Source organism: Capra hircus, chromosome 24 (genome assembly GCF_001704415.2).
Source record: "Capra hircus breed San Clemente chromosome 24, ASM170441v1, whole genome shotgun sequence".
Lineage (NCBI taxonomy): Eukaryota > Metazoa > Chordata > Mammalia > Artiodactyla > Bovidae > Capra > Capra hircus.
Genome location: NC_030831.1, coordinates 52,395,689 through 52,422,579, shown reverse-complemented (window position 1 = coordinate 52,422,579; position 26,891 = coordinate 52,395,689). Strand labels below are relative to the sequence as shown.

Genomic DNA, 26,891 nt, shown 5'->3' with positions numbered 1-26,891 from the left:
TCCCAGCATCAAAGTCTTTTCCAATGAGTCAACTCTTCGCATGAGGTGGCCAAAGTACTGGAGCTTCAGCTTTAGCATCATTCCTTCCAAAGAAATCCCAGGGTTGATCTTCAGAATGGACTGGTTGGATCTCCTTGCAGTCCAAAGGACTCTCAAGAGTCTTTTCCAACACCACAGTTCAAAAGCATCAATTCTTCAGCGCTCAGCCTTCTTCACAGTCCAACTCTCACATCCATACATGACCACAGGAAAAACCATAGCCTTGACTAGACGGACCTTAGTCGGCAAAGTAATGTCTCTGCTTTTGAATATACTATCTTGGTTGGTCATAACTTTTCTTCCAAGGAGTAAGCGTCTTTTAATTTCATGGCTGCAATCACCATCTGCAGTGATTTTGGAGCCCAAGAAAATAAAGTCTGACACTGTTTCCACTGTTTCCTCATCTACTTCCCATGAAGTGATGGGACCAGATACCAAGATCTTTGTTTTCTGAATGTTGATCTTTAAGCCAACTTTTTCACTCTCCTCTTTCAATTTCATCAAGAGGCTTTAGAGTTCCTCTGCACTTTCTGCCATAAGGGTGGTGTCATCTGTATATCTGAGGTTACTGATATTTCTCCCAGCAATTTTGATTCTAGCTTGTGTTTCTTCCAGTCCAGCATTTCTCATGATGTACTCTGCATATAAGTTAAATAAGCAGGGTGACAATATACAGCCGTGACGTACTCCTTTTCCTATTTGGAACCAGTCTGTTGTTCCATGTCCTCTTCTAACTCTTGCTTCCTGGCCTGCATACAGATTTCTCAAGAGGCAGGTCAAGTGGTCTGGTATTCCCACCTCTTTCAGAATTTTCCACAGTTTATTGTGATCTACAGAGTCAAAGGCTTTGGCATAGTCAATAAAGCAGAAATAGATGTTTTTCTGGAACTCTGTTAGGTGAACCTTTTTCAGTTGGAAGGGTATTAAGGAGGCTTGGTTGAGATGATTGCCCCACATTTTTTTTTTTCCTCAAAAATTACGGCAGATATTGCTTGATCTAGACTCAACACAAATCACATTGGCTCCACTGACGTAATGGTAGATCAACTTTTGAAAAATGATTTTGTAGTCAAACTGATTTTGGCACTGTGGGCTAACAAACAGCATAGATTCAACCCTTGGGAAGCTCAGCTCAGTCTTGCCAGTTGGTCCTTATGGACTGCAGAGCAGATATCTGATCCAAGAAGACACTGTTTATGGCTTAGGTTCTGCAGCCTGTATTACTCTCTTCCCTCCTCCCCCAAATATGTTTTGCACCATCACATGGGAATACTGAAAGCTATCATTTCCGAGTAGTAATAATTGTAATAACACAATAATAACCATTATTAAGTCTACATATACCATTGCTGCTATTGAACAGGAATCTACTCTGCACCATGGCTTTATATCTGAGACATTCTTTGAAAGCATCACAGCCTTAGGAGATAGATTATTATTATGTCTGATTTACAGAGGAGAATCCACAGGCTCAGATAGCTGACAACTGATGACACAGGAAAGACATGCCTGCCCAGATGCAAGCTCCTCCTGAATGTTATGGGAAGAAACAAGGAAGCTGGCACACACCTTCTATTTTCTCAAGTAGCCTGTGAATATTCCAGTAGAGTCCATCTTCTAATACTTAATTAACTAGTAGACTATGGAGATATCAATCAATCTGATGTCAAACAATCAATCAAACTCTTCCCATCAAGAGTAGGGATAACAGGCAAGTTTAACTAACCATATCAAGTTCAACAGCAAAGAGGTGGAAGAAGAAGAAAAGGAAGAAGACGACGTTGACCAAAAACTCTCCATCGATGGTAGAAAGTCCCACATCTTCATTGGTAAAACAAATATCTACTGAAAAACTACTAAACAAGCCCAGTGATTTTCTAGGTACTGAATGAAAAGAATAGGAGGAGAAGTTATATATAAACAAAGTCTGACTCTGCTTCACTCTCCAAGTGCTCTCAATCTAAAGTTTCTATACAAGGCATAGAAATACTGTACCATTTTAGATTAGAGCTAATTGGATACAAATACAAGTCTCAAGTTTCAGCCAGTACTGGCCAAGTTGCTTTCAAACAGAGATTTAATATCCCAGGTGTTCCTTATTGATAGAACTCACAATTCGCAGAAATACTGACAGTCAGTAGTCCCTTACACTGAGATGTTTAACAGGATATTGAATGGGCTGGTAGCATTTCGCTTCTCTTTCTTACTCTCCCTTTCTCTCCAGCTAAGTGCACATTCAGGGACTTAAAGAGCACTTGAGAAGTTACTAAAAAACAGAATGAATGGTGCCTGGCAAGATCATTGCATAAAATGAGCTGATTGATTAAATGCAGATTTCATTTGCCACATTTCTTTTTATCAAAAGACTTCGAGAAAGCAAAAATGGAAGAGAAGCATTCTATTAAATGGGCTCTACACAGCACCTGAGGGTAGAGAACAGATATTTTTTTTTTGCTCATCTAAAGCAAAGCTACCTGTTACCTTTTAGGAGTGACTGGTTTATTGACTGCTAATGCTTTAAAATGAGATTAAATCAGGCCCATGGTCTTTATTATGGGGAAGATATGTTCCCCTTGTGCTTTCCAGTGGTTTGGCAATCTTAACCTCGGCAGACATAACAGTGATGTATGCTGTGTTGCCAAACAGCAAGGCAAGTGTTTAAAACGCTGCGAACAGCCTTATTGCCTTGAAATGATACAATCTAATATGAGATTGTAACTCAGTGACTGAATCTGCCAGCCTATCCTTGTACAGAATATGAAAGTCAAAAGTCGAAGTCACTTTATTTTAACATCTCACAGGGAAGGGGTTATTCTTCATCTTGCCATTGAAACAGAACATGCAAAACTGGATCTAGATCAAAGGAAGCAGAAACCACAAATTTTCAGGACATTTTAATTAGCAGCACGTATGTGTGTGCCTTTCAGAAGAGGCATCAAAACACTGGCCTGATTCATTCAAATCAGCAGAGCTGCCTTATCCTGTGGGCCTCCCTTGTGGCTCAGCTGGTAAAGAATCTGTCTGCAAAGCGGGAGACCTGGGCTCGATCCCTGGGTTGGGAAGATTACCTAGAGAAGAGAAGGGTTACCCACTCCAGTATTCTGGCCTGGAGAATTCCATGGGCTCTATAGTCTATGGGGTCGCAAAGAGTCAGACACGACTGAGCAACTTTCACTTTCACCTTGTATTGTGGACAACTGACAGATGGACTCTCAGTGTCTGAAAATTCTCAGATGTGGGAAAATCAAACTGTACGCTTTCTGCTTCATTTGGAGCACTCCAGGAAAACAGTTTTTAACTTAACCTTCAGCAGTTGCTCCACTTTTCTTTTTACCTATATTATTACTTTTAAAAATATTTGCGCTATACTGCATGGTAGGTGGGATCTTAAGTTCCCCGATGAAGAACTGAACCTGCGTCCTTACACTGGCAGCGTGGAGACTTAAGCCCTGGACCACCAGAGAAGTGCCCCACTTTGCTTTTTAATCAATCATCATTAACTTGGACGTCCAGTTCTCTCTACACTCTACGCTCTGTCAAATTCCAGCACCCATCCCTCAGAAATCCCAGGTGGCCAACAGCCTCAGTTTCCATGATTCAGACACCACCTCCCATGGCTCTTGAGTTAAAGGAGAGATTCTGTATCCATGCTCAGTCCAGCATTGCTAAAGCGGGTGGAGGGTACCATTAGGTAGGTGACCAACTATTGTAGCTTTACCTGGGACAGAAGGAGTTCTCAGGATATAGTACGTTCAAGTGCTAAAAGAAGGTCATTCCAGGTTAGACCAGGATGGCTGACCACTGTATCCCCAGGGGAAGACCCTGCTTACCGGGACATCTTTGCCCTAGGAGAGTCTGCTCTAACTAAATATGAAAGAGAGTCCCTAGTGGGGAAAGGAAATCAGAAAAGAGTGGCAGGAAGCTGAATTTATGTACTCATTGTTTATCTATGAGATCTAATTTTTTTTATCATCCTCTGGCAAAATCCCTTTTTTTTTTTTTTTTTTTTTTTTGCATATTTTTCACTCTGCTGCATCTTCACTAGAAGAGCACAGGGGGAAGTGGTGGCCCTGCCTGACGGTCCGAGCATGTCTTATTGCTGAAAATGAATCCTCATTAGTTTTCCTGGATATAGAAAAACTTGCAGCCTGGGAAAGGAAACCAGTATAAAGAACTACATTATGGCCTATTCACTTCAGTGACTAGAACTGGCGGTTAAGTTAGAAAGGAGCTGATTAGGGAGCCCTTCAAACCTATTAACCTACTTGAAGGTCTAAATTTAGGGTTGGAGATATTTGCCTTGTTTTGTGTCTAATATCAAAATTAAAAACAAAAACAGAATCAAAATAGAACCAAAGCCCACCTTTTAGCTGAATCATTATTGAAATGAGTAAAAATTTAACTCCTCTCCCCACAGAACTCTTAAAAGAAATAATTATGAGCTGTCCTCTAATAAAAATAAATGGGGTCCATCAACAGAGGAATGGATAAAGAAGACATGGTACACATATACAAAGGAATATTACTTAGCCATTAAAAGGAGTGAAATAATGTCATTTGCAGCAACATGGATGGACTCAGAGATGTCACATTGAGTGAGGTGAGTCATACAGAGAAGGAAAAATATCATGGGACACCCCTTATATGTGGATATAAAAAGAAATTATACAAATGAAATTACTTACAAAATAGACACAGACTCACAGACTTAAAGAATAAATTTATGGTTGCTGGGGGAAAAGGGGGAGGAGAAATAGCTAGGGAGTTGGGATGGATATTTTCATCCCCTTCACTGTTCACCTGAAACTATCACAACATTGTTAATCAGCTATACCCCAATACAAAATAAAAAGTTTAAAAATAGTAATTAAAATAAGTAGGGCAAATGGATTACAGAATATTCAGTACTGTTTCTCTCAAAGTCTACAACCTTTCAAAACATATATAAAAGAAAAACTTTTCATCTTATTATTCTGTTATTGAGTCAGTACATTATCAAGTGTAAAGATATTTGGAGGCACTAATCAAAGTTTTACTTTTCATTTGGAATTTATGTATTATAGCCAACATAATTAAAACAAAATCCACTGCTCTAAAGGTTAAAAAAAAAAAAAAACAAGAACACACATATGCACAAACTCCAATTTTTCATCATTCAGTTCAGTTCAGTTGTTCCTGTCTGACTCTTTGTGACCTCATGAATTGCAGCACACCAGGCCTCCCTGTCCATCACACACTCCCGGAGTTTGCTCAAACTCACATCATCAAGTCAAGTTGAACGAAATTTTGTTTTGGAAAATCTCATAATGTCAGGTTAATGAGACTAACCTGAGATTCTCTACTATTTTCCAAGGTAATTCAGAGAAAAAGTCAACCAAGACTGTGAGAAAATAAGCATACATGTTTTTACATTACTTTTCTTCTTCTTAAAAATATACATTGTTTCCGCAAAGATGAGTCATTTCTTTTCAATCTCAAAAAACAGGAGTAAAAAGAAGAGGTGGAAAAGGAAGAGGGAATAAAGGAAATATCCACTCACCTGCTACTGCAACTCTTGCTGTCCGACTAACAATTGACCCAGCGTCCGCTAAAGACGCCTCACATTGATAAAGTCCCTCGTCTGGCTTATGGTGCCTGGAGTGAAGTATGTTTTGTATCAACAGAGACCCATTTGGAAGTTGCTGCTTCCTTTCGTCCATTCCCAAGGCAAGGTGGATGCCGTCTTTCTTCCACTTGATGACAGGGACTCCCCGGTCAGACTCCGCGGAGCAGTTCAGGAGGACGTTCCCTCCGCGCATAGTGACGGCATCCGAGGGCTCCGACAGGAAGCGCAGGGATGTGAAAGACTTGATCTGGAAAGCTGGAACGTGAAAGCACAGAGAAATACGTTCACTTCTTCTAAAGGATATCAAGAGGCAAGCCCTGGCCTTCACAAAACTTTTTTCAAACAATCTGCGTCTTTGAAAAACGTGCAAGAATAAGTAAAACTTAAAAACAAAAGGGGACTTCCTTCTTGATCCAGCGACTAAACCTTCGCCTTCCAACGCAGGGGGTGCGAGTTCACTGTCTGCTCAGACAACTAATATCCCACATGCTTGCAGCCAAAAAACCAAAACATAAAACCAAAGCAATATTGTAATAAATTCAATAAATAAATTTACTGACCCAGAGAGATGTTGTGGGGAGGGAGGTGGGAGGGGGGTTCATGTTTGGGAACGCATGTAAGAATTAAAGATTTTAAAATTAAAAAAAAAAAAAAAAAGTAAATAAAAGCAAGGATGTTGTATTAAAGAAGGGAAAAATTGTCCAACTGAGATAACCACAACTAATGAAACTATTGGTCCCAAAAGTAATCATATGAAAAATTAAGAATTTATAGAAATCTAGGCAAGGCTATCATCACATATCAACCCATACTTGAAAATTTAGAAGAGATTAATAAATTTTCCGAGTCAAACTAGATATCTTAAAGCAGTAATGGTTAGTGGTGGGGCAGCTAAGATTTGAGGATATTTCTATCTCTGCATTCTGATTATACTATCAATTAAATTATCCAAAAAATCCATTCAGATATGGTATTCCATTAATAACTACAACAGAAAAGTCAACCCCAAACAGGATGGGGAAAATTTATTTAGAACAAAGCTCAGTTGAGTTTTAAATAGGTAAGAAATCCCATTTGCAGAAGCAAGACGCAATAAAGCTACCACCTAAAGTCACAAATCCCTGATGTAGCTTAACTTCCATCCAAACGTTGCTCATGAGCTGGGAAGACTAGGTGATATTATAGTTAGAAATTTTTTTCATAAACATACATGAATATAAGAAATCAAAAGACAAGAGAAGATTGTTTAAGAATCTGGAGGTGGTAGAACAAGTATGGTTAGTTTAAGCGCTGGTTCCAGGGTAACACAGCATTCGCAGAATATTTGGTTGTTGAATCAAAGACTTGGACTAGGTCTTAGAAGGTCACTGGGGCTCACCCTTTGCTCCGAAAGGTGTATTCCTAAATCACTCAAGTTCACTTACTTTCTGTTTCATTTTCAATGATCTCTGGGACTAAATCTACGATATCCCTAGAGTCTTAACCAAATTTTCTTTCTTCCATTTAATCTCATGTTGCTCTTGAATCACATTGTGTAACAATGCAGAGAGAACACATCTTTGTAAGAGCTCCTTGTTCTTTTGAGGCAGCATTTTAATTTCTTTAAAAACATCACCTCCTCTAAGTTATGTTTTAGCTTCAATCTCCCCAGGACAATAATCACTAGCTTCCTTAATTTTTCTGTGATGAGAACAATTTTTGCTGTAATTTGTTAAAATGTTTCAGTTTTTCATCATTTAGAAAGCAGGCATCTAAATTGCTTATAATCAATATTCTGGTAAAGGACGGACCCATACAAGCACCAATGGGCAGACATAGTCTCAGTTTTGAATACTTCATTTACCAGCGAAGACACAGCTGAACAACTTCTTACTGTTTCTCCATAGTATTTTCTGCCATGCTCCCACAAACCTATTTTTCCTGAACCTCACAGTCAAAATAAGTCTGTTACTTTACTTATTCTGTCAAAATTTGCCCATCATTCATTGTCATACACTCATTTCATCCAACTAGGTCATGAACCCAAAGAAAGCAGCTACAAGGTTGCTCACATTAATATCAATTGTAAGATAACAAGTGAGCACTGTGTCAACCGTAAATTATAATGGCAAAAATATCCCCAAAGGTACAGCCTGGTCCCCTCACTGTCCAATACAATCATCCTTCCCTCAGGCTGTTTTAGTGTTACCAACATAATGATCACTGCCCATTCCTCTAGTGGAAAGCACTGGTATGCTGCGAGAGGAGCCTGGACAATTAATCCTTGGTCCTGGCTTTAGGATTTAAAGATGTGTAACTGAAACAAGCCTTTTCAGTCCTCAGAAGCTCAGTTCCTTCTGAAAAATGAGGGTGTTGAACTAGATGATCTTCAAAGTCAAGATACAGTTTGGAAACTTTCAGAAGTAGGATGGGTCGAAGCTATTCATCAAACGAATGCTGTTCTAAACATACTGAGGTGTCAACAGTGAACAGCCAGAGAGAGATACACCGAGGATGAGAAAGTCGAAAGAAGTTCTAATGCCCTTAAATGTCAAGATATTTCACTAGAGTAATACCTGCAATTTCCATACAAGTAGCATTAATAAGGCAGAAATAAATTTAGAATTCAAGACCAGGCAACGATATTAAAAAGCATTTATTGCTTTTTTGTTCTTCCCGGGGCCTATATTTTAAACAACAACCTCATGCTGAACACCTTATTTATGTCACAGAACACACAATGAATTTAATACAGCTGTTTATGACAGCATGCTAATGAGCATATGTGCCCATTATCACAAATAAATAATCCTCTTCATTTGAAACAAGGAGATTATGACAGTTTGCAGTGCTTGAGTACATAATTTAGGAAAGTTAAATAAAGATTAACTTTTTCTTCAATACAATTACCCCTTCAGTTGGCTGGCAATTTGAGATTTTGCGTTCCCTACAACAATTGCATTTTGAACATATGAGTCTGGGATAAAGGTGCCTCACTGCTTTAAGCAACTTGTCTTAGTTCTTTCATTTTTAGAAAAGATGGACATGGTCCAAGAAAATATAATCTGTTGAGAAATAATAGGTTTGTTTTCAATGATCCTGGTTTCAAAGTTTCAGCCCATGTTAGGCTCAAGCTGTCTCCATCTCCTTGCACAGGCTCAATTAATGGCTCACTGATAATTACACTGAATTCAATCTAGGCTACCCTCCTCCCTCTTCTCATAGAATACTAGTTCCTCTTGGGGGGATTTGCCTACCAGTTATCATCACTATGGGCTTCCCTGGTGGCTCAGATGATAAAGAATTTGCCTGTAATATAGGAGACCCTGGTTCAATCCCTGGGTTGGGAAGATTCCCTGGAGAAAGGAATGGCTACCCTCTCCAGTGTTCTTGTCTGGAGAATTCCATGAATGGAGGAGCCTGGTGGGCTACAGTCCTTGGGGTTGCTAAGAGTAAACACATGACTGAACAATTAACATTTTCACTTTTAATACTCTCATGTCTCATGGAATAATTTTATCCAATTGTTTTATCTAGAAATCAGTGTGAAATCAACTACATTGATTTAATGCAGGAGCAGAGAAAGAAAAACATTAAAACTGAAGAAAACAAATAAGTAGAAATAACATATGGAACTTGTAGTGCAAAGAGCTGTGGCAGGAATTTGGGCAGAGTTTGATGAGGGTAGGCTTCCCCGGTAGCTCAGCTAGTGAAGACTCTGCCTACAATGCAGGAGACCCCAGTACAATTCCTGGGTCAGGAAGATCCTCTGGAAAAGGGTCAAGTTACCCACTCCAGTATTCTTGGGCTTCCCTGCTAGCTCAGATGGTAAAGAATCCAACCATGATGCGGGAGACCTGGTTCAGTCTCTGGTTTGGGAAGATCCCCCGGAAGACGGCATGACAACCCAGTCCAGTATTCTTGCCTGGAGAATCCCCATGGACAGAGGAGCCTAGCGGGCAACGGTTCATAGGGTCACAGAGAGTGGGCCATGACTGAGCAACTAAGCACAGCACAGAGATCCCCTAGGAAACAGGTGAGAGAGATAATTGGAAAGCAAATGCTTTTAAAGAATCAGAATGAAAGCTACACAGTTTACAATTTTACAGAAGCTTTTACAGTAGAATAATAATGCTAAGAACTTCATCCAGAAGAAAGCCAACTAGAGAAGTTTCTTTGCTGTGTTTTGGTTTTCTCCTTAAGATGCCAGTGGTCATTCTACTGAACCGTCAAGTAGTAACATTTTCCAGTCTTGCTTCATAAAAGAAGCAATCCTTTGGGCCTGCTATAAAATTATGTAAGGCAATCATATTTGGAGAGAGATACTTGAGAATACCAAAAGTCCATCCACTAAGAAACTTGGACTCCAGAGTCTGATACCAGAGTTCATGATAAGAATAAACGAGTCTCCAGCCCTCCTTCCCTCCAAATTCTATCTTGGGAAGATTCCTAAATCTAACTTGGCTAGCATTTAGGCCAAGAGCCATATATGCATTTAACTAACTGGTACTGTTTCTTATATGTGCCAGTCTGAGAAAAAGTAATAGAGTGTCATGTTGTTGTTGGATATTTTTCTTTTTCTTCTTCTTCTTCTGAAAGATAATTGTTTATAAGCAGCTACTAACACAGCAAAACCTTCAGTGTTTTCCTAATGAAGACATAAAGGAAGTTTCCCTCTTAAGTGGGCTTCTTCCCCTTTGGTTCAGATGGTAAAGAATCTGCCTGCAATGTGGGAGACCTGAGTTCAATCTCTGGGTCAGGGAGATCCCCTGGAGAAGGGAATGGCAACCCATTCCAGTATTCTTGCCTGGAGAATTCCATGGACAGAGGAGCCTGGTGGGCTGCAGTCCATGGGATCACGAAGAGTCGGACACGACCAAGCGACTATTGCTTCACAAAGGAGAAACTGATGTCTCTTTGCTTTAGCTTTGTTAAACATAAATAAACATCAGAGATAACACTGCTAGGGATATTCCAGGTTTATATTAATTGAGTATCTAGAGATAGAAAAGATCCTCAATGTGCTTTAGAAACTGACCAAAATGATCGAGCAAGTAGTAGTAAAAATGTTTCTGTAAGGTGAAGTCCCTCTGTGCTTGCTCTCCTGATCAATTTCTTGTTAATTTCAAAGACCAGTCACAGAGGCAGACTAACTTAGAATGGATTTGTAAGGTATGACATTTCACCTACAATATCAAACATTGTTAAGTGTGAAAACTAATTCCCTATGGAGTCAGAAATTTCTTTCCAAGTCCAATGTGTAAAGCAATAAGAGCTAAAACTTAAATTTATGAAAAATAGCATGGAAGTAAAAAGAATCTCCTAAAAAGATTTGAAGATTAGAAAATGTCATACAAATCCCCATAGAACTTGCTATGTGTAATTTTATCTTCCAAGTAATGAAAACTTTCACACTGGAATGCCTGGAGGTTCTGCGGATCCCCAAATTCATGTAATCAACCCCCAAATCTTAACATCATTATCTCTTCTTAGAAATAAATTCTACTGCATCTGTTTGCCTTGTGTTATGATAGATACCTCCATTGAAAGAAATTAAAACTATCCTATGGATGATGGAATATAATCCATTTTCAACTGATCAAACATCACTTACATGTGCAATCGCCACTCTGGTATCAGCCCCAGGGGCAGCTTATAATACCTATGAGACTGTGTGATGGAAGAGGGGATTTAAAAAAACAAAACCAAACCATGAATTAACAGGTCCCCTAATTAATGTGAACATTACTGGTTTAGGATATCAGAATATAAATTCGGACACAGTGGTTCTTAAACTAAGCTCCCCAGACTCGAAAAAGCTCCCCCACCTGGGAGTTTGTTACAAAGCACAATCTGAGTCCACACTCTAGACAAACCTGGTTGGTCAGCAACTACAGGGCAGACTCATAGTGTGAGCTTTAATTAGCCTTCCAGGAAATGCTCACATTCACTAAAGCTTGAGAACTACTTCTCCAAAACTTCCCTTGGCCTGAACTATAGTTGGAGACCCTAGCTTTTTTTTTTTTGAATATTTTGTTATAATGTTGCATATTTGGAGAATTTCTGCAATATCATCAGTGATGAGTGGAGAAATGAAGTTACAGGGAAGCAAATCCAGGAAGGCAGATCACTGAATATACCGTTTCAACACGTATTAATATTTATTGCATGTTTATCTTTAGAAGGCTGGAATTAAGTAAGGAAAAGGTCAAGAAAGAGGGGTATTGGTAACAACACCTCATCTTTCCTTTATTATTATCAGGACCCCAAATGGCCATACTCCATTCAGCAAAATAAAAATTCCATCACAATCAACTGAAGATTTAGAATGTTCTTTTGGAATATTCTTGGTTGTTCACACACAGAACTGTCAGAAGATTTCTTTTTTAAAATCACTGTAATAGCTATAATTGTCTTGCAAAATAAGTTTAGGTAAATAGAGTACTCTTTATCAAATTACATTCTTTCATTACATTTTAGCTCCACAGTATAATCATAGCCTTTTAAAATAGTGGAATCTTAAACGCTTGCCTGGTTGACCTGCCCCTCAGTCCAGCTTAGTCTCTAGAAGGTCAAAACCACACTAGCACTGTCTACTGCAGCCTGGAGGTATACTTTATGTGCTTCATATTAATGCAAAACGTTAAACATTAGCCAGCTCAGGAAGAGAAAGCATATGTCAGCAAAGCACCAAAACCAATGACCACTGGGGCTTCTGTGAAGAAGTATCAATGTTTTTTTCCTACTTTGATAAGATACATGGTCAAAATACTTGTCAGAAAATGTGGTCATATATTCAAAAGATTGTGTGCATTCCAACCCTTCCTAGAGACTAGGTTCAAGCCAATCGACTTCAAGTTTGTATTACTAACAAATGGAAATCAGAAACGAATTAGGTTTCATGGAATTTATACAGATGTGAGAGCTGGATCATACAGAAGGCTGAGCATCAAAGAATTGATGCGTTTGAATTGTGGTGTTGGAGAAGACTCTTGAGAGTCCCTTGGACAGCAAGAAGATTAAACCAGTCAATCCTAAAGAAAATCATCCCTGAATATTCATTGGAAGGACTGATGCTGAAGCTGAAGCTCCAATACTTTGGGCACCTGATGCGAAGAGCCTACTCACTCAAAAAGACCTGATGCTGGGAAAGACTGAGGGCAGGAAGAGAAGGAAGCAGGGCGACAGAGGATGGGATGGTTGGATGGCAACACTGACTCAATGGACATGAGTTTGGGCAAAGTCCAGGAGACAGTGAAGGGCGAGGTAGCTTGGTGTGCTGCAGTCCATGGGGCCACAATATTTGGACATGATTTAGTGACTGAACAAAATTTCTGAATTTAAATAAGGCACAAGAAGATTCACAGGAAGAAACACAAGTGCATTTTACTATGGGAATTTATTAAGTATCACTAAAATGTAGGAGGCAATGGATGAAACTGAAAAATTTTAAAGGATAGTTCAAGTTTCTCACCCATTAGAGTCTCTAGATTTAGCAAATAAAAATTAAGGCTATCAGTTACACGTGAATTTCATGTAAACAACATTTTAGTATACACGTTTTAGGCTTCCCAGGTAGCTCTGTGTGCTGAGTTGCTCAGTCGTGTCCGACTCTTTGTGACCCCAAGGCTGTGGCCCACCTGGTTCCTCTGTCCATGGCGATTCTCCAGGCAAGAATGCTGGTGTGAGTCGCCATGCCCTCCTCTAGGGGATCTTCCCAACCTAAGGATCGAACCGAGATCTCCTGCATTGGGGGCAGGTTCCTTACCATCTGAGCCACTAGGGAAGCTCAAGAATACAGGAGTATTCCCTTCTCCAGGGAATCTTCCTGACCCAGGATTTGAACCCGGGGCTCCTGCATTGTAGGCAGATTCTTTATTAGCTGAGCTCCCAGGTAGCTCAGTGGTAAAGAATTTACCTGCTGATGCAAGGAGATTCAGGAGATGCAGCTTCGATTTCTGGGTCAGGAAGATCCCCTAAAGGAGGAAATGGCAACCTATTCCAGTATTCTTGCCTGGAGAATCCCATGGACAGAGGAGCCTGGTGGGCTACTGTCCATGAGATCACAAATAGTCAGACATACCTGACCGTGCACACACACATATACATATTTCAGACAACAGATGCTTGAGTTAAATAAATACTGCATAGGGCATACTTACGGTAAAACATTATTTGTTGTTTTTTCAAATTTCAAACTTAACTGGGGATCCTGTTAATTTTATCCCCCATGAAATTAGCTTCCTTGAGGCCACAGCATAAGTAGGGAAATAGTATATGGATTCATACTATCCCTTCTCCATTCTGACATAGGTGTAGAGAAGAGTAAATTCTTAGAAAGGTACTGTGATTGAATCAGAAAAAGTGATTTTAGTGTCAGGACACTTGCTGACCTAGGCCAACATCACCACATATCCACGAAGAAAGGTTGTTGAACTCGATTTGCTCTTAACACAGTGATCCTTCTTTTTTTATTTTTTTTCTTCTTCCCTTTACAAGTTGGGGAGCAAAATTCAGATATATAAATACAGAATGTGAAGTTCAAGAAGCAACTAAGCTGGCAGAAATCTCTTAGTGATCCCGCACAGAGGCTCCCCATCAGACATTCTGAACACATGGTATCTTCCCTAAAGCGGTGGAGGCTTTGCCAAGAGATCTGAGGGCTTCCACAGGGCAAGAAATGTGTGCCCCAGGCAACTGACTGAGTATCCTTTGGCTAAATCTAATGGTAAAGAAAAATGATAAGGGCCAAGTAAGAGTGAAGGAGGAGCTTTCTCAGCCCTTTGCTGCTTCAGAAGCTAAATCTCTAAACCACAGCCTGATTTTTCTGTGTGATACTGGGAAAATTGTAATGGGATTATTTTTCAGCTCAACAAGTAACACTGTCTGACTTCGAGGTTATCATTCTCAAGGCCTCATGCAAAACGAACACTAAAAAGGAAAACTTTGATGTGCTGTCTAATCTGCCCTGGATTTGAACCTTAATCCCTCTCTCATTTCCGTAAAATGGAAGCTGGTTTTCTTTTCCCTTGTGTTTTTCATCAGTAGGGGGATGCATTGCTTTTTCAGAATGAACAACTGTCAACTGGAACACTGAGAAAGGTTACTCAGTGCATTTAGATAAGGCAGCAGGCAATGGAACGCAGTGCAGAGGAACATCCCTCTCCATCCAGAAGGCAGCAAAAAGTGGACAAGCGCTGGAATGCTATGCATTAAGAGACCGATAACTTCTCAGAAACTTATTCTTAATCAAGTTGCCCGTATTTACTACACACAAATAAGAACGTATAACTATAAAACCAAATGTCATAATACTAGCTCCTAACCCTGTCTACCTGGTGATAGCCACTACTGAAGTTTATATACATTTCCTTCTAAGAAATTATTCATCTTTGATTCATAGTAATCTGCTGTTTTATCTACAGGTCTGTAATAATATAAAAGAGAGAAAGATTCTATTCTAGCCTCTCTCCTCTTCATATAAGGACTCTAACCCTATCATGATGTCCCCATCTTCACGACTCCACCTAATACCAATTACGTCTCAAGGGCTCCACTTCTAAACATACACTGGGAGTTAGGGCTTCAGCATATGTATTGGGGGTGGGAGGGAGTGGCAGGGTGTGGGGGGGTGGTCACAGTATTCAGTCCATAGCTGATGAAGATTAGGTATCGAGGGGAAGAAATCTGCAGGGAGACGAAGCCAAGAGATCACAGTTCAATTCAGTCGCTCAGTCGTATCTGACTCTTTGAGACCCCATGAACCACAGCACACCAGGCCTCCCTGTCCACCACCAACTCCCAGAGTCCACCCAGATCCATGTCCATTGAGCCGGTGATAGCATCCAACAATCTCATCCTCTGTCATCCCCTTCTCCTCCTGCCCTCAATCTTTCCCAGCATCAGGGTCTTTTCAAACGAGTCAGTTCTTTGCATCAGGTGGCCAAAGTATTGTAGTTGCAGCTTCAACATCAGTCCTTCCAATGAACACCCAGGACTGATGTCCTTTAGGACGGACTAGTTGGACCTCCTTATAGTCCAGGGAGATGAGTAAAACCTGATTCACAAGCAAAAGAACTTTGCTTTAACACTGACAAAGATGGAAACCTAGTGGAGAGTTTTGGTCAAGAGAGTGAAAGGGTCCAATTACAGTAGCTTTGAATACAGAATACTCCCACCCCATCCTCTCCAGACTTCTGGTTGTAACAACTGGGAAGGGTGGTACTTGCCTGCAGTGGGAAGAGACCAGTGCACAGAACCACCCTTCACAAGAGAGAAGCATCCTGTCCAAAGCACTCGGAGTGCTGAGGCTGAGATATCTTTTAAAAGACTCATCTTGGTTACTGTGGTGAGGATAGGGGTCGTGGGAAGAAGAGAAACCAGTTGGGGGGTTAGTTCCGCAGTCCACATCAGATGGGGTCACTTGAAAAGAAATGGTCAGAATCAAGACCTGTTTTTAAAGGTAGAATCACTGGAGTTGCTGAGGGATTAGATATGGATTGTTGAAGAGAGAAAAGAGTCCAGGCTGACTCCAAGTAGATCAGTAGAGCAATTTGTGTAGTTTATAAGCAAAAACGGCATGCTGTTGCAAAACAAAGCCCTCAGGACAAGGGGTCAGGAGACCTGAGTACTTGCCTGACACTAACCCTCACGAGCCCCTCCGAGTGTGGGCTACATCCTTGGGAATCAAGATCCTTGACAATGAGACAAGAAGTTGGACCAGATAACCTCTAGGTGTCTTCAGCTCTCATATTATAAAAGTCTATGAGTTAATTTTGCTACTTACAAAAAATCACCCTCAAATTTAAGGGAAATTTTTGTTATACCGAGAGATTGGCTATAATCACACAGTGATCAGTTTAATCACAGACTTATATGAGAGCACAAAGAAGTGCAGTTACTGAAGGTGCCAAGAGACCAACAACCCACCTCATTATCCATAAAATAGAGAGACAGTCTAATCTTTCTCTTGAAGATAAAAGACTGCAGAGGTCACTCTGCCAACAAAGCACAGGCTGCTTTATTATGATTCATGAGAAATGAAAGTATTCATCGGGTGGAAACTGCTGTTACAAATCTGAAGGATTAATTCCATAAAGGTCCGAAAGGTCCAGGGAAAGCCTTAAAAATTCAGCAAAGCTCATGGTTGATAGAGTGGTATGAAGTCTAATGCAGGAAGCCATACTGGTAAAACATTTCGTGTTCTAAGTGTCCAATTTTGTCAACATGAAGGCCGAACAGTGTTTTGTTCTGTTTTGCTTTTTAAAATTAAAATGCTATCATTCTTTTTTGTCAGGATATCAACTGTGTATCTTGTTATCAGGAGAAAGATGATCTTTCCCTGCTTCGTTCATGAAGTACATCAAGAAAAACAACCCACAATGATAAGAGAAACACCAACATTGGAACAGAGAGTTAGTTAGCCTTAAACCACCCAGGAGGTCAGCCTTTAATAAGGGACCCTCACAAACAATTTGTTTTATTCCAAGGTGATTTAGATTCCGTGGGAGATGGCTTGCAGAGCACTGATGAAGTTTCTTCAAAGGATCAAAGCATAATGGGAAGTCTGAACTCTCTCTCTATACAACACAAGCATGATCCGCATGAGCGTCAAGGGTGGAGAAGCTATACGGGTGCCCTTCAACTAAAAGAAGCTGAAAGATGAAGAAACATATCTGCCTGTTTTTCACGGATATATGTCTTGCATGAGTTACTAGTTACAATGGTGGTTATCTCAAACCCAGCAAACTAGCAGGAGGGGCCCAGCATTGAAGGCGCTCTGTGCCCAAACGGTGGCCAAGGGATGGGTGACTCAGCCATAGCTACATTTTCAAACAGGCGTATCTGAATGTCTGGAATATCACTGTCGGAAGTAATCTGGAAAGTTTTCAAGGCTGAATCGTTTGTAAATCCTTTGCTGGTCAAGTCCTACTATAGACACCAAATGAAACAGAGGGCAGAGATTTCTCTAGGAGCTGTAATCATTACATTAAAAGGGACTCAGTTCACTTGATTTCCAATATGCTGGAATGTCCAATAATATCTTAGAACCAGTTATAAATCTTAATTAAATAATGAACGTTAATTCTCATCAGGTTCTCATTTTATAAAATGTGCAGAGATAGAAAGTCTCATTGAATAGCAGTGACAGTTCCAGCTCTTACAAGTGATAGCTCTTTATTCTACTTCTTTGTCGCTTAGTCACTCAGTCGTGTCCAGCTGTTTGCTACCCCATGGACTGCAGCTTGCCAGACTTCCCTGTTCCTCACTATCTCCTGGAGCTTGCTCAAACTCATATCCACTGAGTCAGTGATGTCATCCAACCATCTTGTCCTCTGTCATTCTCCTCATGCCTTCTATCTTTCCCAGCATCAGGGTCTTTTCTAATGAGTCAGCTCTTCCTATCAGGTGGCCAAAGTATTGGAGTTTCAGCTTCAGCTTCAGCATCAGTCCTTCTAATGGATATGCATGGTTGATTTCCATCAGCATTGACTGGTTTGATCTCTTTGCAGTCCAAGGGACTCTCAGGAGTCTTCTCCAACACCACAATTCAAAAGCATCAGTTCTTCCGTGCTCAGCCTTCTTTATGGTCCAACTCTCACATCCATACATGACTACTGGAAAAACCATAGCTTTGACTAAACAGCTTTATTGGCAAAGTAATGTCTGTGCTTTTTAATATGCTATTTAAGTTTGTCATAACTTTTCTTCCAAGGAGCAAGCGCCTTTTAATTTCATGGCTGCAGTCATCATCTGCAGTGATTTTGGAGCTCCAAAAAAGAAAGTCTGTCACTGCCTCCGTTGTTTTCTCATCTATTTCCAATGAAGTGATGGGGCTGGATGCCATGATCTTAGTTTTCTGAATGTTGAGTTTTAAGCCAGCTTTTTCACTCTTCTCTTTTACCTTCATAAAGAGGCTCTTTGGATTCTCTTTGCTTTCTGCCATAAGGATAGTATGACTTGCATATTTGAGGTTATTGGTATGTCTCCTATGGCTCTATTCTTTCTATCACATATCATATTTATGAGAATTTCTAATTATATTGCAGACTCCAGGGAAGCAGAAATGAATCATATTTGTCTCTGTATCATACAGAGAAAGTGAAAGTGAAAGAGGAGAGTGAAAAAGCTGGCTTAAAACTCAACATTCAAAAAACTAAGATCATGGCATTCAGTCCCATCACTTCATTGCAAATAGATGGGGAAACAGTGACAGACTTTATTTTGGGGGGGCTCCAAAATCACTGCAGATGGTGACTGCACCCATGAAATTAAAAGACACTTTCTCCTTGGAAGAAAGCTATGACAAATATAGACAGCATATTAAAAGCAGAAACATTACTTTACCAACAAAGATCAGTATAGTCAAAGTTACAGTTTTTCCAGTAGTCATGTTTGGATGTGAAAGTTGGACCATTAAGAAAGCTGAGCACTGAAGAACTGACACTTTTGAACTGTGGTGTTGGAGAAGACTCCTGTGAGTCCCTTGAACTGCAAGGAAATCAAACCAGTTAATAATGAAGGAAATCACCCCTGAATATTCATTGGAAGGACTGATGCTGAAGCTGAAACTCCAATACTTTGGCTACGTGATGCGAAGAACTGACTCATTAGTAAAGACCCTGATGCTGGGTAAGATAGAAAATAGGAGGATAATGACGAAGGATGAGATGGTTGGATGGCATCACTGACTTGATGGACATGAATTTGAGCAAGCTCCGGGAGTTGGTGATGGACAGGGAAGCCTGGCATGCTGCAGGCCATGGGGTTGCAAAGAGTCACACATGACTGAGAGACTGAACTGAACTGATTACACAGTCTTTAGTAGCACTTACCTATCTCAGATATATTTAATAAACACCTACTGAGTAAACTTACATAGAAACTTACATAGATAAAAACATGACCAAATTAGAACTTTTTGTATTAGTGAAAGAAAATCAGAAACAGAGGTAAAAAAACAATATGAACCTCATTGTCTTAGTTTGATTGTGATTGATAAAGATTACTCAATATTACTGTCAAAGTATCAATATTCATATGGACCATACTTCCTTGAATAGTCTGAGGAAGGTTTGGTCACCCTTTTGCTTTCTGTTAAAGGCCAGATAATAAATATTTTTCAGCTTTCTGGCCAAGAGGCAACACTGAACATATTAATATAGATATTTTTATGATGATTTAAAGTTACACTGATTTCCTTTGCTGTACAGAGGAAACTAACACAGCATTGTAAAGCAAACATACTCCAATTAAAATAATAATAATAATAAAGATATACCGTCAACCAGTTAACCAAAAAGTCAACCACTGAAAAATGTACAAACCATTATTTTAAAAAGAGGCAAAGAGCCAAACCTGGCCCTCCCTCCGGGCTATGGTCTCTGATCCCTGTTCTGAGAAGATGATTCTGCTGACTCACAGTGAAGGGGATGAGGGCTTGGAGATGCTCCCTTGTGCTAGGTTCCCCTTCCTCAAAGCTGCATTCCTCTGGATTTACCAGCTACAAAATTTTACTAAGAATATTTGGTCTATAGGCTGTGCACATGGGTAGTTTCTCATTATAGTCATTCATTCATTCACACGTATCATCACACATGTAGTAAACGCCTAGGTAGCTCCCCAGCAACCTTGCTCCTTCCAACAGGCCTCTAATTCAGGACCACAGACCAGGAACTCCATCCTCTCTCTTCCTGTCCTTCTCCTCGCTGCCTCGGGACCCTCCCTGGCCTGACTCAGGCCCCTACTTCCTGCTGTACCTGTTCCAACGGTTTGTAGACAACAGTGCTCAAGGATTGTATGGAAAATATATTCTTCTAATTGCTGATAGTCCATAGAACACGTGTAGTTCTCATACTGTAATTAACTAAAAGGCCCCAGAGAAAAGGAAACCAGTCTTGCTAGCTTTTTTTATCCTACATGAATAAATATTCAAGGTAAAGGGAAAACCCATTTCTTTTGTTTTCTTGTTGCAATTAAGCCAGCACAGTTTAGCCTGGTCTGTTGCAGCAGGAGAGAGGTTTTCATTGGCTTCAAAAAGGTCATACAATTTCAGTTATGCATGATAAACAAATCCTAGAGGCTGACAGTACAGCATGGTGCCCATAGTTAACAATGTTGTATTATACACTTAAAAATCTGCTAGGAAGACAGATCTTACCATGTGATTTTCATCACAGAAATATTTTAAAAATAAAGAGGGTGGGAAGAAACTTTTGGAGGTGATAGTTATGTTTATGGCATTGATTGTGGTGAGTCTCACAGGTTTATATTTATCTCCACCCTCATCAAGTTGTATACATTAAATAAGTACGGATTTTTGCATGTCAATCATAGCTCAATAAAGTGATTAAAACAAAAAATGTCTGGGTAACTCATAGTCCTGAAAAGCTAGCACTTATAGTATCACCAACAGTGACTTGTGTGTTCCTGGGGCTATTTAACCACTTAAAAAACTTTCTTTTCAATTAAAAAATATTATTTTAATTAAAGAAAGCTTATTGAGTCAGGATTGCCTTTCAGCCTGGGGAACAATCCACTGGGGGCCTTCCCTGTTCCTGCAAGCAGCAGGAATAGATGGGCTGTTTCCTGGGGAGCAAGGTCTCTCCTCCAGCCACCTGTATCACCTTATCAGACTCAGCCCATGGGTGTCAGTTTTCTCTCCCTATCTCTCTCCACCTATCAACCAGTGGGATCACATAAAATGAAATTCAGAGCTTGCCATTCCTCTGCTTAAATCTTTCTGGGGAGTCCTCTTGCAGGGAGCCCCAGATCCTGAATGTGAACCTGTGACCCACCGTGGATGGTGCACAGCTGGGCTCCTGGCACCCCGCCCCACCCCCCATCATATTCATCATATTCATCATATTCATCCTTGACCATCATGTCTCAACCACAGCGGCTTCCTGTCTGCACTCTGAACTCACCGCTCTACCTACCTGGAACAATCTTCTCGCTTTTATACCTGGCTAACTCCTATTCATCTTTTTATCCCAGCTTAAATATCATTTTCTCGGGGAAAAATTTCATGAGAAATCCACAAGAGAAAAGAGCCATCTCCCTGTCCTTGTTTTGGGAGCACAGAGTCTTAGCCACTGGATCACCAGGGAAGTCCCCGTTTAGCCACTTTTTACCATTCCTGGACAACCTTCTATCCACTTGCTTTCCATTATGGCGTTTCCGGAGTGTAGCAGTTATCATGTTTGCCTCATCCAGTTGCTTTCCATATATTTAGCTTATTCGATCTTCAATAAATTCCTCTTAGATTATCTCTAATTTTAAAAATATCAGTAAGGATAAAAGCATCTCGATTTCAGAAAAGTAAATGCCTTAAATTTATCTAAATAGTGAACAGCAGGTTCCCTTGAATGATAGAAACTGTAATTCCACGGAGAGGTCCAAGTGTTACCATAAAACACTCAGAAGTAAATTTATACACAATTCTCAGATGAAACGCAAAACTGAGAGGAGAAAACATCCTGAGTTTACTGAGTGTGGTCCACAGGCCCCCGTCTCAAATGCAGGCACCCTTATAATTCATCAGCTGGAGACACTTCTTCCCCCACAACCCAAGATCCCAGACAAACGAATCTTCCTTCCTTTCTTATTCTGTCCCACTTATAGGTTCTCACCTAATGCCTTCATCTCCTTTAACCTTTTATTACCTCAAGATTAGAGCAGCTGGGGACTTAATAGATGTCACCAGAACATAAAGAGAGGGGGTTAGTGTTTGCTGTATCACATTTTGATTTGTATGATATATACCAGGACTGTAATTTTAAGAACTATAATTAGTATAAATGTTCATCATATTAGTCAAAGCAGTTACTATTTTAATGTAATCAAATAAATAAAATTTCTCTCTCCTTTTCAATTCTTTTTCTCTCCTCCTAAAAAACAGCCAGAAAATACAGCCCTGCTGTTGCATAGCCAGGGGAATAAATAACACAAACATGAAAAGAACTGATAATGATCAAAGTCAGTTACTTACAGTTCGGTCTATTATCCTTCACAGAGGGTGGTCTGAGGGTTGGGGTTGGGGGTTATTCATCACCTTCAACCATAGGTCAAGGTCGCATTAAGATTTGTGGAGGGCTTGCATTGCAGTTTACAAACAAACATGTTCTTTTCTGCCCTGTTTTGTTTAGTTTTATTTTTCCCCTATATTTCTAGTAACTTACTTAGAGTTTATAGGGAAGCCTCAGGTGATCCTGTTGGTCAGGGAGAAATTGTTAATTTTATTTTTCAGGTAGGGAACAAAAGACTCAGAGAGGATCCCCAAGATCACATCCCCAAGATGAAGAAGAAGAGGGCATAGACTTGCTTTAATTCTAGTCTATGTCTCATTCTGTATCATCTTTCTTCTTATTCTTCATGTCCTTTATTTTTCTTACACTGTATAAAAAGTATACTACATAGCCAAGTGGGGTCAACCAGCTCAGATGTGAGAGAGGCAAACACACATGGAATTATCAAAATATTTGATGGAGGCTGCCCTTTGGCTACTGTAATTCCAGAAAATCCATCAAGCAGGATTTGAGCAATGAAACTTCAAGGTCATGTAAATAGGTGAACGGGGGAGACCATCAGTCAATGATTCCATGATTCCCAGAATCACTTGGCATAAGGTGGTCAGAAGACAAATCTGTCTCCCAGTCAGCCCTAGAAGGAAGAGCGCATGGTTAATAGAGTGAGGATTGGCAGGAGAGGGTTCTGGGATGGCCTGGGAAGGGCCCACTGGAATGCATTAGCTGTGTACGTCCACCAGCAGAAGACCTGGGTACCTGTGCCCGAACAGGGTGGAGGGGGAGAAAGCATGGAGGAGCAACACCGAAGAGGAAAACCTCTGTCTACCTTATTTTCTCCCTGGGGTGGTTCCTCAATCCCCAAACCAAGATTTATCCCTGGGGGGATAAATGGATGAAGATTGATAGATACATGAGGAAACAAGGCCTTTGATGATCAGAATTTATAAATACTAGAGCTCCCAAATTTTGATTAGTCCAGAAAACCTGTTGATCCACCATATATATTAAGACATGATCTATAACTCTCAAAATCAAGAACCATGCCTACAGTTTTGTTCCAATTCCCTCTCTTTACATTTAGCAGTGATGAAGACATAGTAGATAATAATAAAAGTGTTGGGTGGCATTAGTCTCAGGGCAAGAGTGTATCTTCAACATGTTCAATGAGCCAAAGTTGAATAAAGAGAGGGAACATTTTGAGCTTCCTTGAGTAATCACTTTCCAGGAAGTCTACAGTTTGGTTCCCCGGCTGCAGGATTCAACTGGAATCTGTCATTTACGGGCGAGCAGGACCATGCGAAGAGTTGACTCATTGGAAAAGACTGTGATGCTGGAAGGGATTGGGGGCAGGAGGAGAAGGGGACGACAGAGGATGAGATGGCTGGATGGCATCACCGACTCAATGGACTTGAGTCTGAGTGAACTCCAGGAGTTGGTGATGGACAGGGAGGCCTGGCATACTGCAATCCATGGGGTTGCAAAGAGTCAGACACGCCTGAGCAACTGAACTGAATTGAACTGAACTGAGGACCTGAAGAAGCTCACATCCAGACTGCAGGTCAAATAGCTTTCATGGAAGGCCACTTGGATAGCATCTCCAAGATAGAAAGTTAATAACACAGTTGGTGAAGGTTTCAAAAGTAGCTTTAGGTGGGCTGGATATTGAACATCAGAATGTCAATTGTTTTTACCATCAGTCTCCAAAAAAAGTAAACTTTAACAAAAAATGTATGCAATGCGAGGACAGGCTGATGATGGTAATGTACATTTTGCTCTTGGCTAGTTTCAAGCTAAATTATTGGTGTGATGACTAGGGTAATCACACACTTTTAACATAAATCTGACACTATTGAGACTGAAAGGGAACTCAGTTGATTATTATGCCAGGACCACACGTATAAACTAGAATCATTGAAAGCAACATGGGATGCATGGTCTCCAATGTACCCCTGTTTTAAAGATGACACAGATGTTCACACTTGTTCTCTTTTTTGGAAACTGTTTATTTTTATCTATAGTGAGAAATCTTGTCAGGCACTGGAAGCATTCAGAATTAATTTTATTGAAATATAGTATATACATTTCTATTTCTGCAGTGCATGATATACGGTCACGCTTCTGGATTTTTAAATTTGGATGTAAAGAGAATGATTGCTTCATTCAATCATTAGCATCTAAACGCTGGTTACTCTTTAATGGAAATGTCTCTGGTAAGGATAAAAGGCCAATGTTTATTGGAATACTTCCTGCTCATAACTGGAAGACATGACTGTGGGTTCATCACACTAGCCTATAGCTGGGAATAAATGGAAACCCAGTGATTAAAAATGCAATGGGTCTTTGTGAAGGGGACTGTGAAACAAAAGCTATCCCACTCCTCTGTCAGTCTGCAAAATGACTGTGAAAAATGACACGTGAATCGTGGCAGAAAGGACTGCAACCACTTAGACACTATTAACTCCACTGGCTTTGACCATGAAGAATAACGGCAGAATGACGCATGAGAGTTGGGATCATAGGCGAGAGCCCTGCTCCATCACATTCCATGACTCACAACTCTATGCCCTTCTGCTTAATAGTGGTGGGTTCAGTGCTCTGACACAGATAAATATGTTCAGGAAACCTTTCCAGTTGGTGCTGACATCAGCAACTAACAGTTGAGCATGGCCACAGCTACAAGCACGGGAAATTACAGAAGATCGAGGTGGTGTTTTTGGTTGCATTAATTCATCCAGATACAATTATTATTATTATTTTTTGTTTGAAATTTACATAGTACTAATGGATCTTCATTTGACCACATTGGGACAGTGCACAAATAATTATTAGATGCTATAAACACTAATTATAGTTTTGAAGTTCTGCCTTTATAGGAGGGAAGAACGAGGGGATCGATACTTCGACCTACTACATGATTTCATTTTCAACCAGTGAGTGAAATTATTATGATGTTGATTTAAAGGAAGAAAAAAAACTGAGGCTAAAGTCTGTAACAAATTAAAATTTGCCCAATGGGTGAATTTGCATTTGAAATAATATTTTTGACTCCAAACTCTTATTTCACTTTTTTTTTTTTTTTTAAATATCAGGGGTCTACATGTTTGTTTTGTTTTCTGTCAAGGGCCAGACAGTGAACGTTTTTGGCATGTGGAGCAAACTATTCAACTCTACCACTGTCGCTGGAAAACAGCCACAAACAGTGGGAGAAAGGCGGGTGGGGCCACGGATGCCCACCTTGCCCCTTCCTCCCAAGTGATCAGCAGAAATGAGAGCAAAACAACAGCAACACAGCCCAAGGAAAGCAGCAAATTAAATAAACAAGCAGAAGTAGGCCTCACACTGGTAGTTTAGTATATATTACAATGATGCCTTTTCAATACCTCCAGTTAATACAGTTGGATAGGAAACAATCGTGTTTGCCTAGCTTTTTCTAAACTTCTCTTTCAAAGTCCTTCCCCATCCTCCACCTCCTTGATATCCAGTGCTTTCCTACTGGCATTAGGGTTCTCTTCTCAAAATCTCCTCAGCCCTACCCTTCCTGACTGCATCTTACTTTCTAGAACCTTCTTTGTTCAGCTTCCCATTTTAAAAACCTATTCAAAACAGTATTACCTAGTGGAGAGGAAGATTCAGTAATTTTTACCCACCTTATGGCAACCCACGCCAGTACTCTTGCCTGGAAAATCCCATGGACGGAAGAGCCTGGTAGACTGCAGTCCATGGGGTCACAAAGAGTCGGACACTACCGAGCGACTTCACTCTCACGCATTGGAGAAGGAAATGGCAACCCCCTCCAGTGTTCTTGCCTGGAGAATCCCAGGGACAGGGGAGCCTGGTGGGCTGCCGTCTATGGAGTCACACAGAGTCGGACACGACTGAAGCAACTTAGCAGCAGCAGCAGCAAGGTATCATTGACTGAAACAACTTAATGTGGCAACCTTAAAATCATTGCACTTTAGTAAGTCACTTCAGTCATGTCCAACTCTTTGTGACCCTGTGGACTATAGCCCACCAGGCTCCTCTGTCCATGGGAGTCTCCAGGCAAGAATACTGGAGTGGGTTGCCATTTCCTCCTCCAGGACATGTTCCTCACCCAGGGATCTAACCCATGTCTCTTAGGTCTCCTGTGTTGGCAGGCAGATTCTTTACCACTAGTGCCACTGGGGAAGGCCTAGTAAAGTCTAGGCTGAGTTAAATTCAGTAACTGTAAGTCTCTGTGCTAGATACTGGGAATGGGGCTG

General features: G+C 40.5%; 1 protein-coding gene across 1 annotated transcript in view; it reads right to left on the bottom strand.

Moving 5' to 3' along the window:
- The window catches only part of LOC108633777 (netrin receptor DCC-like), a 207,963-nt gene that overhangs the window by 136,233 nt on the left and 44,839 nt on the right, over nt 1-26,891 (bottom strand). The window contains exon 2 of the mRNA XM_018039359.1: nt 5,579-5,899. Coding sequence (XP_017894848.1) covers nt 5,579-5,899 — 321 coding nt within the window. The remainder of the gene's footprint in view (nt 1-5,578; nt 5,900-26,891) is intronic.